Source organism: Mirounga angustirostris, unplaced genomic scaffold, assembly GCF_029215605.1.
Source record: "Mirounga angustirostris isolate CCGP_5_RB_7025 unplaced genomic scaffold, mMirAng1.0.hap1 SCAF_12, whole genome shotgun sequence".
In the NCBI taxonomy this organism is placed as follows: Eukaryota; Metazoa; Chordata; class Mammalia; order Carnivora; family Phocidae; genus Mirounga; species Mirounga angustirostris.
This window is the reverse complement of record NW_026991720.1, coordinates 105,387,207-105,407,951: the sequence shown is the minus strand read 5'-3', so window position 1 is coordinate 105,407,951 and position 20,745 is coordinate 105,387,207. Positions and strand designations below refer to the sequence as shown.

General features: G+C 53.1%; 1 protein-coding gene across 2 annotated transcripts in view; it reads right to left on the bottom strand.

The window, feature by feature from the left end:
* The window catches only part of NUDCD3 (NudC domain containing 3), a 59,508-nt gene extending 41,781 nt beyond the window's left edge, over window positions 1–17,727 (bottom strand). For both annotated transcript variants that reach the window (XM_045864998.3, XM_054505376.2), the window contains exons 1-2: window positions 17,391–17,727; window positions 12,497–12,798 (exon numbers count right to left, since the gene is read on the bottom strand). In XM_045864998.3, the coding sequence (XP_045720954.1) occupies window positions 12,497–12,798; window positions 17,391–17,582 (494 nt within the window). In that variant the 5' untranslated portion in view covers window positions 17,583–17,727. The remainder of the gene's footprint in view (window positions 1–12,496; window positions 12,799–17,390) is intronic.
* Window positions 17,728–20,745: the final 3,018 nt, after the last annotated feature.

Below are 20,745 nucleotides of genomic sequence, written 5' to 3'. Positions count from 1 at the left end.
ACAGGTGACATGGGAACAAGGTTCAGAGGAGCTCTTAGCAGACCCTGGCTACAGAAGACACTGGGGACACGGGAATTCTTTGTATGATCTTTGCAACATTTTTCTTTGCAGACCTGAGTTATCTACAAACACAAAGTTTTGTTGTTGTTTTTTTTTTAAAGATTTTATTTATTTATTTGACAGAGAGACAGCGAGAGAGGGAACACAAGCAGGGGGAGTGGGAGAGGGAGAAGCAGGCTTCCCGCAGAGCGGGGAGCCCGATGTGGGATTCGATCCCAGGACCCTGGGATCATGACCTGAGCCGAAGGCAGTTGCTTAACCGACTGAGCCACCCAGGTGCCCCAAACACGAAGTTTTTAAAGAGAGCACAAAGAAACAGAAGCTGAGAGGAACAAGACAGAGTACATGCCGGCCTTGCTCAGCAGATCGAACCCAGGCCTCCACACCTGGCTCCTTGGCTCACGGCCCAGCAGACGCGCAGATGCACACTCATGTGACTCCCAGGGTCCTCACAGCAAGCTTCGAGCACCCAGGCCCTGCTTGAGGCCCCAGCCCTCCATCAGGCAGACGCCCAAACTCTGCTTGTCGTACACCGGGGGCGTCCCAGAGGGTTCCACTTCTAGGCACGAGGCATGTAGTCCAGATTACTCCCACCACCTCGGTCTGGCTCGCAAGCCCGAGGCCTGTGTGGAGCAGGGCCCTGGCACGCAGTCCTGGGCTCTGTCCCGCTGGGGCTCATGCTGCCAGGGAGCCCGAGCAACTGACCTCTCAGGGAAATGCCACAGCGGCTTCAGGACCCGGCTAGGGAGTCTGAAGAACACGGAGTTGCCCTAAAAGGCGACAGGGACAAGCAAAACAGATGCCAGCGTGAAAGGCAGAACTCTGAAAACTCAAGGGACACAGAATGTTACTAGGTCACAGCCTTCACCTGATGTGCTCAAGTTCAAAGGGTTATTTTTTGACCGGACTTTAAACTTGAATCATTCATGCACTCAGCTGGTACCGAGTGCCAACTATGTGCCAGGCAAGTTCCAGGCGCTGGGATGTAGGGTGAACGAGATAAACGGGGCCAAAAGCATTGCCCTGATACCAAATTCAGACAAAGAGTCCACTAAAAAAGAGAACTACAGGCCAATATCGCTGATGAACACGGATGCAAAATTTCTCAATAAAATACTAGCAAACCAAATGTACCAATACATTAAAAGCATCATTCACCACGATCAAGTGGCACTTATTCCCAGGATGCAAAGGGTGGTTCAATATTTGCAACCCAATCAATGTGATTCATCACGTCAATAAAAGAAAAGATAAAAACCATATGATTATTTCAATAGATGCAGAAAAAGCATGTGACAAAATACAACATCAATTCACAATAAAGACCCTCAACAAAGTAGGTTTAGAGGGAATAAACCTCAACATAAGGCCTTATATGAAAAACCTACAATATCCTACTCAATGGGGAAAAACTGAGAGCTTTCTCCCTAAGGTCAGGAACAAGATAGGGCAGTCCACTCTCACCATTTTTATTCATCGTAGTACTGGAAGTCCTAGCCACAGCAATCAGACAACAAAAAGGAATAAAGGGCATCCAAACTGGTAAGGAAGAAATAAAACTCTATTTGCACATGACATGACACTAGATATAGAAAACCCTAAAGGTTCCACCAAAAAGCTACTAGAACTAACAAATTCAGTAAAGCTGCAGGATACAAAATCACCATACAGAAATCTGTTACATTTCTATGCACTAATAACGAAGCAGCAAAAAGAGAACTTAAGACAACAATCCCATTTACAACTGCACCAAAAATAATAAAATACCTAGGAATAAGCTTAACCAAGGAGGTGAAAGACCTGCGCTCTGGAGACTATAAAACACTCATGAAAGAAACTGATGAGGACACCAAAAAATGGGAAGACATTCCATGCTCATGGGATGAAAGAACAAACATTGTTAAAATGTCTACATATCCAAAACAATCTACAGATTTAATGCAATCCCTATCAAAATACCACAAGCATTTTTCACAGACCTAGAACATACAATCCTAAAAGTTGTACAGGACCAGAAAAGACCTCCAATTAGCCAAAGAAATCTTGAAAAAGAAAAGCAAAGCTGGCGGCATCACAATTCCGGACTTCCAGCTCTATTACCAAGCTGTAGTGATCAAAACAGTATGGTCCTGGGGCGCCTGGGGGGCTCAGTTGTTGAGCGTCTGCCTTCGGCTCAGGTATTGATCCCGGGGTCCTGGGATCGAGCCCCGCATTGGGCTCCCTGCTCTGCGGGGAGCCTGCTTCTCCCTCTCCCACTCCCCCTGCTTGTGTTCCCTCTCTTGCTGTGTCTCTGTCTGTCAAATAAATAGATGAAATCTTAAAAAAAAAAAAACAGCATGGTACTGGCACAAAAATAGACACACAGATCAATAGAACAGAATAGAAAGCCCAGAAATGGACCCACAACTCTATGGTCAACTGATCTTTGACAAAGCAGGAAAGAATATCCAATGGGAAAAAGACAGTCTCTCCAACAAATGGTATTGGGAAAATTGGACAACCCACATGCAGAAGAATGACACTGGACCACTTTCTTACACCACAAACAAAGATAAACTCAAAAATGGATGAAAGACCTAAATGTGAGACCTAAAACCATAAAAATCCTAGAAAGAGAGCACCGGCAGTAATGTCTGACATCAGCCATAGCAGCATTTTTCTAGATATGTCTCCGGAGGCAAGGAAAATAAAAGCAAAATAAACTATTGGGGCTTCATCAAAATAAAAAGCTTCTGCACAGCGAAGGGAACAGTCAACAAAATAAAAGGCAGCCGATGGAATGCGAGAAGATGTTTGCAAACATACCTGATAAAGGGTTAGTATCCAAAATCTATAAAGGACTTACACAAGTCAACACCCAAAACCCAAGTAATCCTGTTTAAAAATGGGCAGGAGACATGGAACCGACATTTCTCCAAAGAAGACAACCAGACGGCCAACAGACACATGAAAAGATGCTCCACATCACTGATCATCAGGGAAATGCAAATCAAAACCACAATAAGATACCACCTCACACCTGTCAGAATGGCTAAAATGAAAATGACAAGAAATATGGTGAGAATATGGGGAAAAAGGAACCCTCGTGCCCTGTTGGTGGGAATGCAAACTGGTGCAGCCACTGTGGAAAACAGTGTGGCGCTTCCTCAAAAAGTTAAAAACAGAACTACCATATGATCCAGTAATTCCACTACTGGGTTATTTACCCAGAGAATATGAAAATGCTAACCTGAAAAGATACGTGCACCCCTGGGGCGCCCAGTCAGTGAAGCGTCTGCCTTCGGCTCAGGTCAAGATCCCAGGGTCCTGGGATCGAGCCCCACGGGGGGCTCCCTGCTCCGCGGGGAGTCTGCTTCTCCCTCTCCCTCTGAGGCTCCCCTGCGTGTGCTCGCTCGCGCTCTCTCAAATAAATAAATAAAATATTAAAAAAAAAAAACAACCACCACCATATTACAATAAAGCCCTGGTAAACAGTCACTCTTGCCCAGGGAATTCGTCCCCCAGATATTCACACACATTGTCCAAGACACACGTGCAGCATCATTTGTGACGGCAGCAGCCCGGGAACCACCTCATCACACTCTGAACAGCGACCCTGCAGCACCGCGTGGGACACTGGGAGGCCGTCGGGAGGAACCTGGGCTACAGTGAGAGTCACCGGGAAAGCTTCTGAAAATCCTGACACATGGCCCACCCAGGACAACGCAATCAGATCGCGGCGGGCGGGCCCAGGAATCAGCATTTTAAAGCCCCAGTGATTTCAAGGCCAACCCCAGTTCCACGGCTCATCTCCAACATTCTCCAACACAGCCGGGCTGGGTCCTTCACTGCAGCATGTGGACCTGAACAGGGCACCGTGAGGACCCAACAAAGCAGATGGATGCACCAGGAGACCCCCCAGCACCCTCGGAGGTGTAACAGAAAGTCCACACACAACACAGCGTACGGAACGGGGGACAGGAGAGAGACTATACACGCAAAGATGAAAAATAAAAATGGTATAAAACATAACAGTTGCAAAAGAAAGCATGCGCAATGGTCCCCTTTAGGGAGAACTCACTTCCACTACACTCTTGTAACTTTCAAAAATACTCACCCTAAATTTAACTGCCAATCTACTTCACCGCGTAACAATCAGAGAGTGGGAAACTCAACATACCACAGCCTGATGTTCTTTCAGGTGAGCTGCAGGCCAACATCAGGCCTGAACTCACGACCCCGAGATCGAGATTCACATGCTCCACCAACTGAGCCAGCCAGACGCCCCGGGTTTGTTTGTTTTTTTAACAAATAAATTGTGAGAAAATAAAAGAAATAAATGATGTGTGGCTGGAGCCTTATTTGTAGATCTCAACAAATCTTTATTACTATTTAAGTACAATATAGAAAGAAAACTGGAAGCTTAAATACTGGTTTGGGTTTTTTTTTAAGATTTTATTTATTTATTTGACAGAGAGAGAGCACAAGCGGGGGAACAGTAGAGGAAGAGGCAAAAGCAGGCTCCCCACCGAGTAGGGAGCCGACGCGGGTCTCGCCCCTAAACACTGGTTTTAAATATTTACAGATGAAATGACGAAGTAGAATTTGCTTTACGATGACGCCTGAGGGGGGGAAAGGTCAGGTAACGAGGCTGACGCGAGCGCATGGGGGTTCAGAGAGCACTGCTCTCCTTTGTATTTAAATTCTACCTAATGCATTTTTTGAAAGGTGCATATATGTCTTTTTCAATGAAAAAGAAACAAGCTAGCATACAAAGTCACGTTCTCTACTGTCCTAGAAAAACATTTAACTACAAGCAGGCCATTTTACTTCTAAAAAGCATCTGTCAGATGGTTCTGCTAATAGTTGCTTTTTTCTTAACACAGCGAAGCAAACACAGCCAAGTTCAGGCCTCTGAGCACACGGACTCTTGCCTGAGTTCCCCTAACCCTGGCCCTATGTATGGTTAACTGTATGGTTTTAAGCAAATCTCTTCCCCTGTAAAAAGCAGCACACTGGGTCCTCCATCTGGAAACACACACTTCCAGGGGGACGAGCTCCCCGGGTTTCCTACAGCCCCCCTCCGACGCACACGCGCACTCCCCGCGGCCCTCCACCCTACAGGCTGGGACGCCAGGTCATCGCTCCCACACGCTTTCAGGATTGAACACAGGCAACAGAAGTCACTGTTGTAAGACGTGAGGCGAACCTCTTCTAAAACCGAAGCCTGTCGGCTACAAATGCATTGCAGAATGAAAAAACGCAGCTTCTAGAAAGAAAATAAGTACTCGTAACGGACAACCGAAATCGGACTTCCTGCCTCGGGACCTAGATCACAGCCTGCGGAGGGCTCGGAGGCCCGAGGTCCGTAGAGAAGGGGCGGTTTCAGAGCGAGTGCTCAGAGGGCCAGGCAGCAGCTGCTACCCCAGGGGCCACGGAACACCGACCCCTAAGCAGGCGAGCGTGCGTCCACAGGGAGGGCAGGCCGACATCCCCACGGTCCCGGCTTCCTGTCCACTGCTCTCCGAGCGCACGATGACAGCCAACGCCCTCGTGTGGGCACAGAGCCTCCCAAGGCACACAACTCTCGACGGCGGACGACACGAATGCAGAGTCAGCAACAGGGAGGCGGGAGGGGCTCGGCATACAAGGTTCGGCAAGAGAGAAGCCAGCGTAATACGGCTGTGTAAACCTCTCTGTGCGCGTGTGCACACACTAACACGCACACAAGCAGCCAGAAGAGCTCCCAGCACGTCAGCAGGGGACGGCGGGGTGCCCTTATTCTGTAGACACCTGTCTGTCTTTTCCGAATAACCTCCCTCGTACGTAACTAGAAGAGAAACGGCCGGCTTGGTTTTGTTCAAGAGCAGCAGTTCTGTTAACAGCAGCCCGCACCCACGCGAGTGCTCCCCGGGCGCCAGGAATCACGCTCCGCAGGCGTGACGCACGGACTCGGCCAATGCTCGCCCTCTGGGGTGGCGTTTCGGTATGTCCACGTGGCTCTACCAAGGGGCCTCCTACCACAGGCACCTCAAAAGGGCGGGACCAACAAGCAAAGGGCCTGCTGAGAGACAAACCCAAGAACCCAGCTCTTAGGCAGCAGACGCCCCGGCAGGGAGCAGCACCTTCTGCTCTCCTGGCAGCCCCCCAGGGCCACCGAGGGCCCAGAACCAAGGGAGCTACGCACACACCAGGGGCCCCGCTCACGCAGGGCAGAGCAGCTCTCGGCCCCAGCGCTGGAACACGTGGGAACGAGCAGCGCAAGCGGACGGCGAGATGCGACACGGGCTCAGGGGAGGCACAGTGACCTGCAGGAGAAGGGAGGGACGGAGGCGCTGCCAGGCTCTGCTGAGGGGCGGGCACGGACGGGAGCACGGAGGAGCGGGCAGTGGAACCGGAGGGAGAAGCAGGGCGAGGGTACGACTAGGAAGCCTGAAACCTCCCCTCCACACCATGCCATCCCCTGCCCAGGAAGCACCCGGACCCCTCCAGCAGCTGCACACAAAGGCCCTGCCACCACAACCAGAGAAAGCACCGAGCAGCTGCCTAGCACCCCGTGCTCTCCCAGGCCTCCGGGGGGGGGGGGGTCAGCACGCCAGTGGTTCCCGGACACCCCATCCTGTGCAGGGGGCGGACGGCCTGGGTGTACCCAGCACACGCACCGCCGCTCAGCATCGGCAGCAGGGAGCACCTGTCCCTCACCCAGGCGCGGCTCCCAGGGCAGAGACAGCATTTCCACGTCACAATTTACTCCCTGCTATTTCTCCTGTCTCTTCTTCTCGTTTAAAGAATTCTGTTTGTGACTTACAAAGGCAAAAGCCAGACGAGGCGCAGCAGCCTCTGGGGATTCAGGCAGGCACGCCGGCACCAGCAAGCGCAATTATCACTGCGTTACCTACAGCGACACCTTCTGGCCTAGAGAAGGGCTGCAGGAACTCCGCCGGCCACGGCGCAGACCAGACCCCAGGCCAGGGAGGAGACCCCCGTGCAGAACAAGAGCCCCGGCATGGAGCGCAAGAGGGGAGCCCCACGGAGCTCTGACAGGGGCCCGACAGGGCCTTTGATGCTGTTGGCTTCTGTCCCCCTCCTCCCACGGGACTAGTGGTGCTGAGCAGCAGTTCCGGAAGCTTCCGAGCCCCTCAGGAGTCCTCTGAGCCTGCGGCCCGGGACTCGAGGCAGCACCTAGTAGGAGGGTGTGCTGTGGACGCTCCGTGCAGACAACGTCCTCAAACGCCACCCTCCGTGCACAGGGAACTCTGGGTGCCCAAACTCCATCTCCTCTCTAAGGAGTAAAACCGAGCACTGGAAGCAGTGGGGCGGGCCCCACTCCGCATCTTCCCTGGAAAGGTCCTGACAATGACAGCAGGGCAGGACGCAGAATGAAAGTCACAGCGATGGGAAAATCAGACCCAATTCAGTTTCCCTCAAATATCCCCTCAATGACCCCCAAAATACTATACGTGTGGCTTTAATATAAAAATCAGCACGTAATTACGTACAAAAGAAAGTGTACCCTGCACCAACTCGGGCAGAAAACAGCTGTGGTTGGCAAGGTCTGGATGGGGGACGGGGTGACTCCAAAGGGGCAAGCGGGACCCTGGCCTACGGAGCCTCGCCTGTCTGCAGACAGGCACGCCACGCTCCGGTAAGTAGGCCTCATCACCGCACTGCACACGACAAACAGCCGATGACAGACACGCACGCGGAGGACGCAGAAACCTGCACCGCGCTGTCTCCCTTCCTGCCCCGGTGTGCAGGCTGAACCTGTTTAGATCCAAGCAGCATACGTGTGACTCTCCCGGCCGACGGGGCAGGACCACCAGCAGGGGGGCGGCAAACAGGAGTAGCAGAAATCAGCCAGCTCAGGCCCAGACTGCAGGTAAGGGGCTTCTGGACGTGCGGGGTGGGCGGGGGTGGGGGCAGAACAGGCAGTGCTTCCGTGTGCTCACATACAGAGCCCCCACCTATGTCAGTCAGTCAGTCAACGGAACCCCAGAGGGCTACAGTTTACAGGACACACCATCCGGGGCACTGACGGGAGGCACGAGGGGCAGCACTGAAGGGAGAACGAAGGGAAGGACGGCTTCCACACTGTCTTTCCAGACCTTCCACAACACTGCCCGCCCGCTGCAACCAGAGGTGGGAGCCACAAGCCCCTGCTGTCTGCACGGGAAGCCAGTGAGTACCGGAAGGCGAAGAAGGTGCTTGGGCCGGGGAGGGTCGGTCCTGCGGCACCAGGTTTCCCGGCACACGCCCCTGTCGCTCTGGACCCACGCTGGCCCCAAACTCATGCAGCTCGCTCTGATTCTAGCCCAGGACACAACTTGTTGGTTCAAGAACAGAAAAACTGGGTCTCTGTGAGACAACAAGGCAGCCATTCCCAACCCAGGAATCACAACCAAATCCTCTCTTTGGATAAGGTTTGTAGGAATTCCTTTCTTTTTTTACTTTTTAATAATATCGTCAAGAAAATACGAATTTTGTAATAAAAATTATTCCTACTGATATAAATTCTTTAATGTCCTTTTAGGCCTGTTTCCCGTGCCCTAGAGGTAGCGTCGGGGAGCAATAAGAAAGCCATGACTTCAGCAACAGCAAAGATAATTGATGGAAAACGATTTTAAAAATTATCTATACGTGTCAAAGTACAGTTATTAGTTTTGTCAGAAAATAATCTTATTGTTGAAAATTCTTGTCACTCTTGGGACGCCTGGGTGGCTCAGTTGGTTGAGTGTCTGACTCTTGATCTCAGCTCAGGTCTTGATCTTAAGGTCATGAGTTCAAGCAATGCATTGGGCTCCATGCTGGGCATAGAGCCTTAAGCCACTCTTCCATTATTTCAATAATTTGCTCACTTTCTTTTCCTCTTCCATGAGTCAAGATAAGACCTTGGATGATAAGCCAATCTCCTCTGTAATGTAATGGGGACATATGCCTGTCTCACAAGATCCACTCTTGTGCCGGGAATGGCCAGCAATCCCTGTACCGATGGATGAAAGATGACTCCGAACTTTGCTGTGAAAGAGAGGAGAAGGCAAGGGGGTCAACGCTCAGAGACGAAGACCCTTTGCTCTTCTTTGCTCCTGTAAGAATTATTTTTAACATGCAAAAAAAGGGGGGGGCACCTCGGTGACTCACTTAAGTATCTGCCTTCAGCTCAGGTCATGATCTCAGAGTCCTGGAATCAAGTCCCACATCGGGCTCCTTGCTCGGCGGGCAGCCTGCTTCCCCCTCTGCCTGCCGCTCCCCCTGCTCGTGCTCACTCCCCCCCCCACATCAAATAAATAAATAAAATCTTAAAAAATAATAAATAAAATGCAAAAAAAATATCAGCAAAATAAAATGTATGTTCACTGCAGGAAAATTAGGAAAGAGAGTACTGGGGGGACGAGGACAATGAGACCCAAATCCACCACTTCCTGACAACCACTACTCATCACCGATTTCCTGCTGGCCTTTTCCTCTGCATGCCTACAACCTCCAATGTTTCCAAATTCATTATCCCTTTGAAAACTGCTCCTGTCACACAATACTCCAGGACAAGAGTGTCTGCGAACATCAGGGTTCACCAGAGACAGAACCAGCAGCACATCCGCGCACGCATTCAGAGAGCTGCATCAGGAACGGCGCACGTAGCCGCGGTGGCTGGCTGAGCCACTCTACAGCCCACAGGGCAGGCCAGAAAGGGGGTGAAGCTGCCGTCCATGGCGGGGATTTCTTCGGCTTCAGGGAAGCCCTGGCTCTGCCTTCAGTGCCCTTCAACGGACGGTCAAGCCCACTCGGGTCACCTGAGATGATGACCCTTACCGGAAGCCACCTGGTCGTGGACGCTGAGCACCTCCACCACACACCCTCTCAGCAACACCCAGGGATGGGGCCCGGCCAGGCTGCCACAGAAAATGGGCCGTCACCATCCCCACATCAGTCAGCCTCTTTAAAACAGTTTATAAATGTCCATAACCATTCCCCAAATGAAAATGCAGCACTTTCTTCCAAAATTTTGCTGAAACGACTAATGCTGGAATAAATAAAACTAAAGTGATTAACTGTATGCTCAGTCTTCACTCTGATATCTAAATATTTTATGCAAAGACCCCCTAGAACAGGGCAGCTACACAGAGAAAGAACTCAGAAAACTGCACAGGGTCTCTGGGTCTTTGCAGTCACCTGTCCCCGAGTGTGACGCAAGGGGGAGGGCAGACACTCCTGGGAACTAGCCCGCATGACCCCAAAGCTAACAAAGGGGTGGAAGGTGTTCCTGTTTCAAGCAGCAACAACAGAACATTCTGGAGAACCCAACAGGGCCATGTTCTAGAACAAGGAGAACTAGCCGTAGAATCAAAGTTGCTATGGACATACCCCCACAAGTTTAAAAACAAGCTTCTGAAAGATCATATTGATCTGCAAATAACTACCTTTGAGAACAAAACTCAACACTCTTTAAAGGAAGAAAACAAAACCCAGAGATGCAGCTACATAACGTCCACAATGGCAGGCATCCAATAAAAAATTACCAGATATGGGGCGCCTGGGTCGCTCAGTGGGGTTAAGTATCTGACTCTTGATTTCGGTTCAGGTTGTGATCTTGGGGTCCTGAGATCGAGCCCGGAGTCAGGCTCCTCGCTCAACACAGAGTCTGCTTGAGATTCTCTCTCTCCCTCTCCCCCTACTTGCACACGCACGCACTGGCTCGCTCTCAGTTAAATAAAATCTTTAAAAAAAAAAAATTACCAGATATGTAAAGAAGGAAAATGTGACCCAAAATCAGGAGAAAGCAGCCAACAAAACAAAACATTACAGAAATGATGGAATTAGCAGATCAAGTCTTTAAACAGCTATTACAAACATATTAAACAACTTCAAGAGAAACAACGAAGGTAGAGATCAAAGCCATAGAAGAGAATCAACAGGAAATGCAGAGCCGAAAAATCCATTATATGAAATAAAATCATACTGAGGAGTTTAACTGAGGATTAGACACTAAAGGAGAAAAGACAATAAAGGCGACGACAGGGCAATAGAAACCGCTCCAAAGGAGGAAGAGAGTCTCAAAAAGGGGTACACACGACAGGGCAGAACAAAGCCCAGAAACCCCAGCGGTGCAAACTCGGAGAACACCACCCCAAAGCAGGTGGTAACCAGATCACTGAGACTAATCATAACTACCTTACAACCACCCAGAGGACCCATAAAGGGGAACAAAGAACACTTACTTATCAGAAGACAACAGAATTCTTTAAAGTGTTGAAAAAGAAGTGTCAGCCTGGAATTCTACAGACAGCAAACACATTCTCAGAAATGAGGATCAAATAAAGACTTTCAGACAACTGAAAGCGGAAAGGATGCCTCAGCAGCAGACCTGCACTACACTACGGGAAATGCTGGAAAAAGATCTTTGGGCTGAAAGTAACTATCGGATCTCCGCCCTCTGCCCAAGAACCCGTCCACATCCAGGTCCCGGACCCCACTTTGCCCCTTCTTGACCCAAGTTCCATATGCACGCCCTGCTCTTCTGCACCAGCCCATTCGTGCACCCGACACTGCGGTCTCTGAACCCCACGGTTCAGCCTGGCCTTTCGCCTCTGCACTTTTGCCCCCCATCAGCTTCACAAAATGTATCCCCCCCACCAACTCTGCGTTTTACGTCACTGCAGACTGTTGGCTTTGCTTCGCTATCCAGGAACCACAGAGACACAGGAACAGGGTCAGAGAGATGCACGGAGAAGGAAGAACCGCAGGGAAGTTAGGACAGAGGAGGGACGACGGCGGGAGCAGTCCTATCCAAGACGGAAGACGGAGGACTGTGCTAGAACGGAGCAGGCCGGGAGCATCAGGCTGCCTTTCAGAGCCCACCACGGCTCCCACACGGGAGCGAGCAGCCTGTGCACCCACGTGGAGCGGTGAAGGACCGGCAACCAGGGTGTCGCGCCAGCCACGCGGCCTCGGCCCCGGTGACAGCGGCAGCAGCCTGAGGCAGGTGCCGGCCCTCTCACCTCCACTTTACAAAGGAGAACACCGAGCCACAGGTAACACTGCGTGCCAGGTAATCCATTCACTAAGTGGCAGTCTCCAAGGGGACTCTGGGCCCACGGTCACCCATGCCACCGACAGGACCAGGGGCCCGCACCCCAGGAGTGCTCCGAAGAGAAAGGACAGAGCCGAGACCCCGAGCCACTGGGCCACACAGGCGGGCAGGTCTCAGGGAAGGCCGCTGGGCGCCCAGTGCTCTAACTGCGGCTCTGAGCTGGCCGTACGACAGGCAGCTTACTACCCGCCTTCGAGGGAGGAAAAGACAGCAGCCAACTGACCTCCCGTCCCGTGTACCCAAAGCCCCGTAACGCAGTTTACAAACATAAATGCGGACACAGTCGGCGTGGCACCAGGGGAGAACCACTCCTGGACCAAGCTAACCACCAGCTGCCAAGCAAGAAAGGAACCGCAAAGTAGAAATCCTTACTTGGGAAGAGCTGGGGGTTCCTTCGGCAGTTCGGGGGCACCCGCCTGAGCCCCTGGAGGCTCTGCCTCCCCCGAGCTGGGGGCCGCCTCCGGCCCGGCACCCCGTGGGCCCGGTGGTCCCTGAGGCCCGCCCGAGTCTGCGCCGAGGCCAACCTCCACCTCCTGTCCCGGGGCGGGGACTGGCTCTTGCTCAACGGCGGCCGCCACGGACTCCTCTGCCTCCTTCCTCCTGGCCTTCTCCTCCAGCTCCTTCCTCCTCTTCTCGTCGTCCTGACGGGCCATGTGGTCGAAGGCCGTGAATACCTAAAATCAAACAGCAATCCGACAATGAGTTCGCCTGCCCAGTACTAGACCACACATGCCGTAGGAAGGTAGTAAACTCTGGTTCAGAAGAGGATGACAAAACAGGAGACCACAACATGTTCGCACAACGCCAACACACTTCAACTTCACCCGAAGCTGCTCCGAAGCAATCTTTAACAGGCGTTCCAGCATCAGCAGAACTGAAACCCTGCAGGCCATGACACCTACACGCCCATGAGCCCAACTCCGGGGACCAAAGGATGCGTCACTACGTGGTCTCTCTGTCCTCCTTTTATTCACAGCGCCCAGTAAGACTTGTTTGCCATGGAAAGAACACACCGTCCTGGTACCAAGAGCTGCAAAGGTGCCAACAACTTAGGCTCAAGAAGAGAAGATGAGAATCGAGCTGAAACCACAAAGCATAAACCAGAGAACCAGGCTGCTGCCGTCTCCCCACACTGCACAGATGCAGGCGACGTGTGGCTCTCAGAAACCTGGCAATGGGGGCGCCTGGGGGGCCCCGTCAGTTAAGTGCCTGCCTTCGGCTCAGGTTGTGATCCCGGGGTCCTGGGATCGAGCCCCGCACTGGGCTCCCTGCTCAGCGGGGAGTCTGCTTCTGCCTCTGCCCCTGCTAATGCGCTCTCTCTCTCTGACAAATAAATATGTCATCTTTAAAAAAAGAAAGAGAACTTGGCAATCAATTCCACAAACAACCTACAACGTGCCTACAACAGGCAAGGAACACAAAAAATCCAAACGACAGCTCCCGCCCTCTAAGAACTGGACTGTGGTGTGAGGACCAGCCCTTACCCTTTCCTGGGACACAGTGACATCCATGCAAGCGCTGGGACTCTCCACTCACAAAGGACACCGGAAACACGGCGTTTCGTGTGCACCTTTCACGGGCACAGACCCACTCGCGGCAATGCCAACAGGAGGGGCATGAGGAGCAGCTGTGGTCCCTCACGATAAGCATACAGATGCTCACTCCAGTCCTGGAAATCTACGAAAGTTCCTTGGGAGGAAGGGGCTCTGCAGCAGACCCTGAAGAAAGGCGCACGTTCCCCAGGAGACTACCGGAGGAAATGCCACAGCTCTGAGAGGTGGGGCCATCTACGGTAGCTGGAGGCAGGACGGCTGGGAGAGTCTCCTTGGGGGGCTGGGGGGACAACCTTGCTCCCTGCTATGTCCCCAGAGGAGTTGAAAACACATCCATACAGAAACCTGCACACGGGTGTTACAGCAGCGTCATTCATAAATGCCACAACTCGGCAGCAACCAAGGTGTCTGTTGGTGGGTGAACGGTCCATCCAGACAGGGGAATATTTATCACTCTGTGCTAAAATGAAATGAGCTATCACGCCGTGAAAAGACCTGGAGGAAACTGAAATCACGTTACTAAGTCAAAGAAGCCAATCAAAAAAGTCTATACATATTCTGCATGATTCCAATTCTAGGACATTCTGGAAAAGGTAAAACAACGGAGACGGTAAAGATCTGGGGTGGGAGGAAGGAACGAGTAAGTGGAGCACAGGAGATTTTTCCAGCAGTGGAACATACTCTGTGTGGTGGATACCTGTCATTATATGTTTGTCCAAACCGCAGAAAATGCGCATCACCAAGAGAGAACACTAAAGCCAACCAGGGCTTGGGTGTTCCGGGGTGGAAGGCGCACGGGTTCATGGACTGCAGCAAAGGCCCCCTCTGGTGGAGACAGAAGGTGCTCGGGAACTCTGTACCAGCCCCTCCGCTGTGCCCTGAACCTAAAACTGCTCTAAAAAAATGGTGACAGGTGGGTCGGAGCCCTGTTCCAAGAGGCTAGAATGCACACGTCTATCAAATAGTCCCGTTCCCCGCACAGAGCAGGAAGACAAAACAGAAAGTCACTAACTACTGAACTACGCCAAATGCTCTTACGTTCTCTCAAAACCTTCAGGAAGATGCTGTGAGCAAGGCAGCACTGAAGTTTCAAAGATGAGGAAAAACCAAGCTCATCCAAGTGGCACTCCACAGAAAGGCCACACACGCAGAGGAAGACCCATGTGATGCTAAGGCGGAAACCAGGCATCGATCCCAGACCCACTTCTACTCCCTCCGGGAACCTGAGCCCCGGACACGACACCTCCCAGCCCCGTGTTTATAGCACTGACTTCACCCTCAGAGGCACTCACCCTGACGGCCCAGCCCTTCATCCTAACCCTGCCCCTCAGCCCTGGGACCTCCCTGGACGCAGGGCCCGATGCTCCACGGCATCTGCCGACTCTGCCCCCTCCACCCTCCTCTAACCTGTCGCCTGCTTCGCCACTCCCGTGGCTCCACGCTCGACAACCACAGCTCTGTGGGGCTGGCAGAGAGGTCTGTGACCTCCCGTCAACCTTCTCTGCTGACACAGAGGACTCTCCCAGCAGGTTCAGTGAGGCCCACACGGAGCCGTCCTTCCTGATTCTTGGGCAACAGGCCTCAGTAAGCAGGCTTCTCAAACTGGACCCAGGACGAGCACAGGGTATCAAGCAGAGAACAACAGCTCCCCGGGACTCGCCCTCAGCTGCCCGACAAAACACCCGGGGCACGTCTGCTCTCTTAAAGGTCCTCAGGCACCGCAGACTGTTAGAACCAACTCCAGGAAACGCTGGAAAGCGGCCCCTGGGTTTCTGTGGACCCTCCTGCCCTGCCCACTGCCTTCATCCCCAACCGCGCATGCAGCCCCTGCTTCTCCCATCCCTCCGCTGAGATCATCCCCCCAGGTGCTGCCCTCCACGGTCAGCTCTTCTTTCCCTCAAACCACTCTGGTTCCTCATCTCCCGCAACACCCTGCCCCGTGGTTCCAAAAGCCCGCGAGCAGGGACTTCCGTCTGCTCTTCCAACTTGTCTAAAACTACACTTCTCCCCCTCAACTCAGGGCGCAGCTCAGTGGCCGCATTATCACCATTCCAGTCACTGGTTCCAGTTTGAAACCACAGATCATCTCCGACTCAGCCCTTCATTAAACTGGTCCCCAGGTCTGAGACAGAACAGCCACGTCATACACTGTGACCAGATCATCTGTGCAACAAGGGCAAAGGCCAACCTTTCAGGTTCGTGGGATTAAATAAAGTAACACCTGAGGGGGCGCCTGGGTGGCTCAGTCGTTGAGCGTCTGCCTTTGGCTCAAGTCATGATCCAGGGTCCTGGGATCGAGCCCCACATCGGGCTCCCGGCTCAGCGGGGAGCCTGCTTCTCCCTCTGACCCTCCCCCTCTCATGTTCGCTCGCTCTCTCTCTCATTCTCGCTCTCTCAAATAAGTAAATAAATCTTTAAAAATAATAATAATAATAATAATAAAATGGTCCAGTAGAAGGGAAATTTAATGATACAAAATAGAGATGATTCAAGTGCACCCTTGAATTAGAAAGAACTGGGGGCGCCTGGGTGGCTCAGTCGTTAAGCGTCTGCCTTCGGCTCAGGTCATGCTCCCAGGGTCCTGGGATCGAGCCCCGCATCGGGCTCCCTGCTCGGCGGGAAGCCTGCTTCTCCCTCTCCCTCTGCCCCTGCTTGTGTTCCCTCTCTCGCTGTGTCTCTCTCTGCCAAATATATAAACAAAATCTTTTAAAAAAATAAAAAATAAAATAAAGTAACACCTGAGGTGGAAACTAGTACATCTGGGTGCTCAGTAAACCTTCCTTCTGCTTCTCCACGTCCTTCCTGCGAGCTACTGATGTTCTCCCACCCTGCTATGGACCAAGTAACAGAGCGGAAGGATCTGGAACCCTGCCGATGAGGTGCTGCGCTCCAGCTCCACGAGGAGTTTGGCGAAATCAGCTAACCCTGCTGAAAGGGCACCTCATCTGCGACGCAAGGCCGGACCGTATCGATTTCGGGGCACTTCCTTCCCTAAGGGCCTCTGGGAAGCCGTCCGACAGCCTTCCGGCCACCGAAGCCCCGGAACGGAGCCCATCACCCCGGCGGTCGCTCCGACAGCCCGAGCTCCTGCGTCTCCACCCAAGCGGAGGACCGAGACACCCGGCCAGCCGCCGCTCGCAGCAGCACTTCAGGAGACGCCAGCGGCCGGCGCCCAGCAAACTAGACGTGAAGCACCACGGAGCCACGGGAGGTGCCCCCAGCAGTTCCACCTTCTCAGGGTCCCACCGCCAGGCTCAACCCCAGCTGCCCTCAAGACGTTCCTCTGACTTCCAGACCACCGCCCCTACCCCGCTCCCTGGTCGGCCCTGCACGGCGCTGTCACCGCGTCCCGGGCCAGGCTGGTCGCCGGCGCTCGGCCGACGCGTGCGGCCGCTGACGACGCGCGCGCCGTCGGCACACGCCTGCTCGCCGCGTCGTGCCCGCTCCCCGTCCCCAGCGCGCACGCAGCGCGCCCCGCGGGGACGGCCGGACCCCCGCCCTCCCCGCCCTCCCGCCCCCGCGGGCTCCCGCCCGCACCCGAGCGCCGGCCGCGCCCGCGCCCGCTCCCGCAGGCCAGGAACTCCAGCGGCGTCCCGGCGAGCGCGCGGGAGGCGGGGCCGGGGAGCGTCGGGGGGAAACTGAGGCCGGAGCGGAGGGCTCCCCCCGCCCCGCACCCCGCGCCCGCGGCCGCCCGCCCGCCCGCCGCGCGCTACCTGCAGCACCAGGGCCTGCGCCGCCCCGGGCGGGAAGCCCATGCGGTCGGACGGGTGGCGCAGCAGGCGGTAGAAGTCCGTCTTGCGGTAGAGGAAGCCGAAGAGCACGCGCAGGAAGTCCTGGACGTTGCCCACGTGCTGCAGGATGCCCAGCAGGGCCTGGTCGTACAGCTCGGCCGCCCCGGGCTCCATGGCGTCGCCGGCCGCAGAGACGCTGCTCACCGCGGGCGCCGCCCGGACGCCGGCCCACGGCCACTTCCGGCTCGCTGCGGTAACGGCTCCGCCGCCAGCGCAACTTCCGGCCCGCGCCCGCCCGGCCGCCGCTCGTCGGGCCCGGCCGGGTGGCACCGGGGCGCCCGCACCGCAGCCCCGCCCCCGCCGCCGGCCGGCTTTCCCGCGCAGCCTCGCGGAGAACCACACGCGAGCCCCTAAGGGGCTCCTAGGCGCGGGAAGGCCCGGCACGGCGGCACCGAGGGCGCCCAGCGGCCATGTTGCAAACGGGCGGAAGGGGTGTGGCTTGGGCCGCGTCACGTGAGCCCGGTGTTGTCACGTGGTGGGCGGAGCGCCGCCCCTTTCCGGGTGGAGAGCCGGTCTGGGGGGCCGGGTCCCCGCAGCGGGCGGGCGGCGTGTGTCCGGCTAACGGCGCCGGGAGTGAACGCGCGCTGGCGAGCGGGCACGAACACTCAGTGGAACGAGCTCGTTGCAGGGTGGAGGCTGTGCCGTGCCGTGGTCGTGAGACACGCATATGTACGCGTGGGTTGCGTGCTCTCGCGTGTGCATCGTCTGCGTACATAACGCTCGGCACACGCCGTGTCCTCGGTGTCCGCCCAAGCACGATCCTCAGCGGGCCCCAAACACCACGCCCGTGCAGACACGGAGTGAGCACCTGCCAAAGCTGCCCTTCGACGAGACTGAATTAATGAGGGAAGCAGTGATAGGGTAGGACCGGTTCCAAGAGCATTTGGAGGAACTGGGTATTTACCAACACTTGGAGAAACAGGAAGACTGCTCGTTGGGTACGAAGTTGGCTGGTGTCCTACAAAATGATGAAACCCTAGGTTAACTTCTCTAGCGATAGCAATGCTACCATCTCGACTGGACTAATATCGACCAATGAACATGTATCTTCACAGTCTAGGGGCTCTAATTAATTGTAAATAAAGTCAGAACCAGATGAATTGCCCCAGGGCAGTGGTTCTGAAACTTCTTGGGGTCATTTTCACTTTAACATTTATTGAAGACTCCAAAGACCTTTTATGTGGGTCTAGGGGCTCTAACTAATTGTAAATAAAGTCAGAACCAGATGAATTGCCCTAGGGCAGTGGTCCTGAAACTTCTTGGGGTCATTTTCACTTTAACATTTATTGAAGACTCCAAAGACCTTTTATGTGGGTCCAGGGGCTCTAATTAATTGTAAATAAAGTCAGAACCAGATGAATTGCCCTAGGGCAGTGGTCCTGAAACTTCTTGGGGTCATTTTCACTTTAACATTTATTGAAGACTCCAAAGACCTTTTATGTGGGTCCAGGGGCTCTAATTAATTGTAAATAAAGTCAGAACCAGATGAATTGCCCTAGGGCAGTGGTCCTGAAACTTCTTGGAGTCATTTTCACTTTAACATTTATTGAAGACTCCAAAGACCTTTAATGTGGGTCATTCTTACAGCTACCATATCAGATATTAAAACTGACAAAATGTTTAAATATTTATTCATTTTTAAATAACCATGAAAAGCACATTACATGTTTACATGTTTATGAAGGAATAATGTTCCTCAAAGCAATTAAGATTACTGAGAAGAGTAGCATAGTTTTACATTTTTAGCAAATCCCTTTACTGTTGGGCTTCATTGAAGATAGCAAGAGTCTCACATCTTTTGCGTTCACTGCATTGCAATATGTTGTTTTGATGGAAATACATGAAGAAACCCTGTCTTACACAGATTGTAGTTGGAAATGAGAGGAGTATTTTCATTGTCTTTTCAAATAAAAGCATTATTTTTTTGAAACCAAAGTTAAACAGGTGGTAGTTTCTTAACAGCTGTAATATGGAACCTGAAAAATCAGTGTTTCCTAATTGTCACATTAATACCCCTTGGCCTGTCCTGAACTTTGAATGGATCTTTCACAGGCATGATTTCGTAACACCAGACTGGAATGCAGAATGTAGCAAAACAAATCGCATCACAAATGTGTGAAGCAGCCTCACTGAATGGGCTGGGAGAAAAAAGGCTGACCTAAGTACGTCTGGAAATGAACGGAGTCTAAGACTAAAGGCAAAAGGAGCTAAAAAGAGACGCTTCATCCTAAAGTTGTTTCCCGTGGGGGTGTGGGCTATCATCTGTGAAGATACTACCCACATATAAGGGAGGTGAGCGATCAAGCAAGTTGTGCGGGTGGTGGAATGAGGCTTCTCAATACTGGCACGGGAGCTTACTTACAGAGAAGCCGGGGAGGAGTCCAGAATGATTCGTGTGGCGATGAATTAGAGCTGGAAGCATCAGCATGAACCTAAGTTAAGCCTCCTCTGGCTACAGATGGCTACATGTAGAGATATTTATAGAAATGGGCACATACGTGTGTCAGTTTACACACATATATCTGGTTGCTCTCCCGGCTGAGAGAGCCCAAGAGCAGCAATGCCCCAGCAGCAAAGTGCACACAGAGTGCAGATCCTGGGTTCGAATCCCATCTCCAACTGAAGGGCCAGGACTTCTTGGAGAAATGGCTGATTCTCGGACAGGGGCAGAAAATACACAAGCTGAACCTGCACCAACTTGCTAGTAGGGCCAGGCAGCAAGGAAAAAAGGAAGAACCTTCCATGATGGGCGTATGACAAAGGGACATAGGAGCCAACAGAGAGAGCTCCCAATGGCCCAAGCTGGAACGATCTGAGCAACACAGTGAAGTGGTATCATATTAGAGCCCAGACTACAAAAGGAATGTCCGTGGGGGGCGCCTGGGTGGCTCAGTTGGTTAGGCGACTGCCTTCGGCTTGGGTCATGGTCCTGGAGTCCCGGGATCGAGTCCCGCATCGGGCTCCCTGCTCGGCAGGGAGTCTGCTTCTCCCTCTGACCCTCCTCCCTCTCATGCTCTCTCTCTCAAATAAATAAATAAAATCTTAAAAAAAAAAAAAAAAAGGAATGTCCGTGGGTCCATACAGTATACATCACACTGAATGAATGAACATACGGAGGCAAATAAGACTATTTTCCTGTGGAGAAGAATTCCAAGTAATTGATGTAAGTACTCTGCCCTCCAGGACGTGGAGCACAACTCCCCACTCCCTAAGTGTAGGCCACACATGGTGACTTCCCTCCAAATAGCACCACGTGAACAGCACGGAAGGCGGGAGC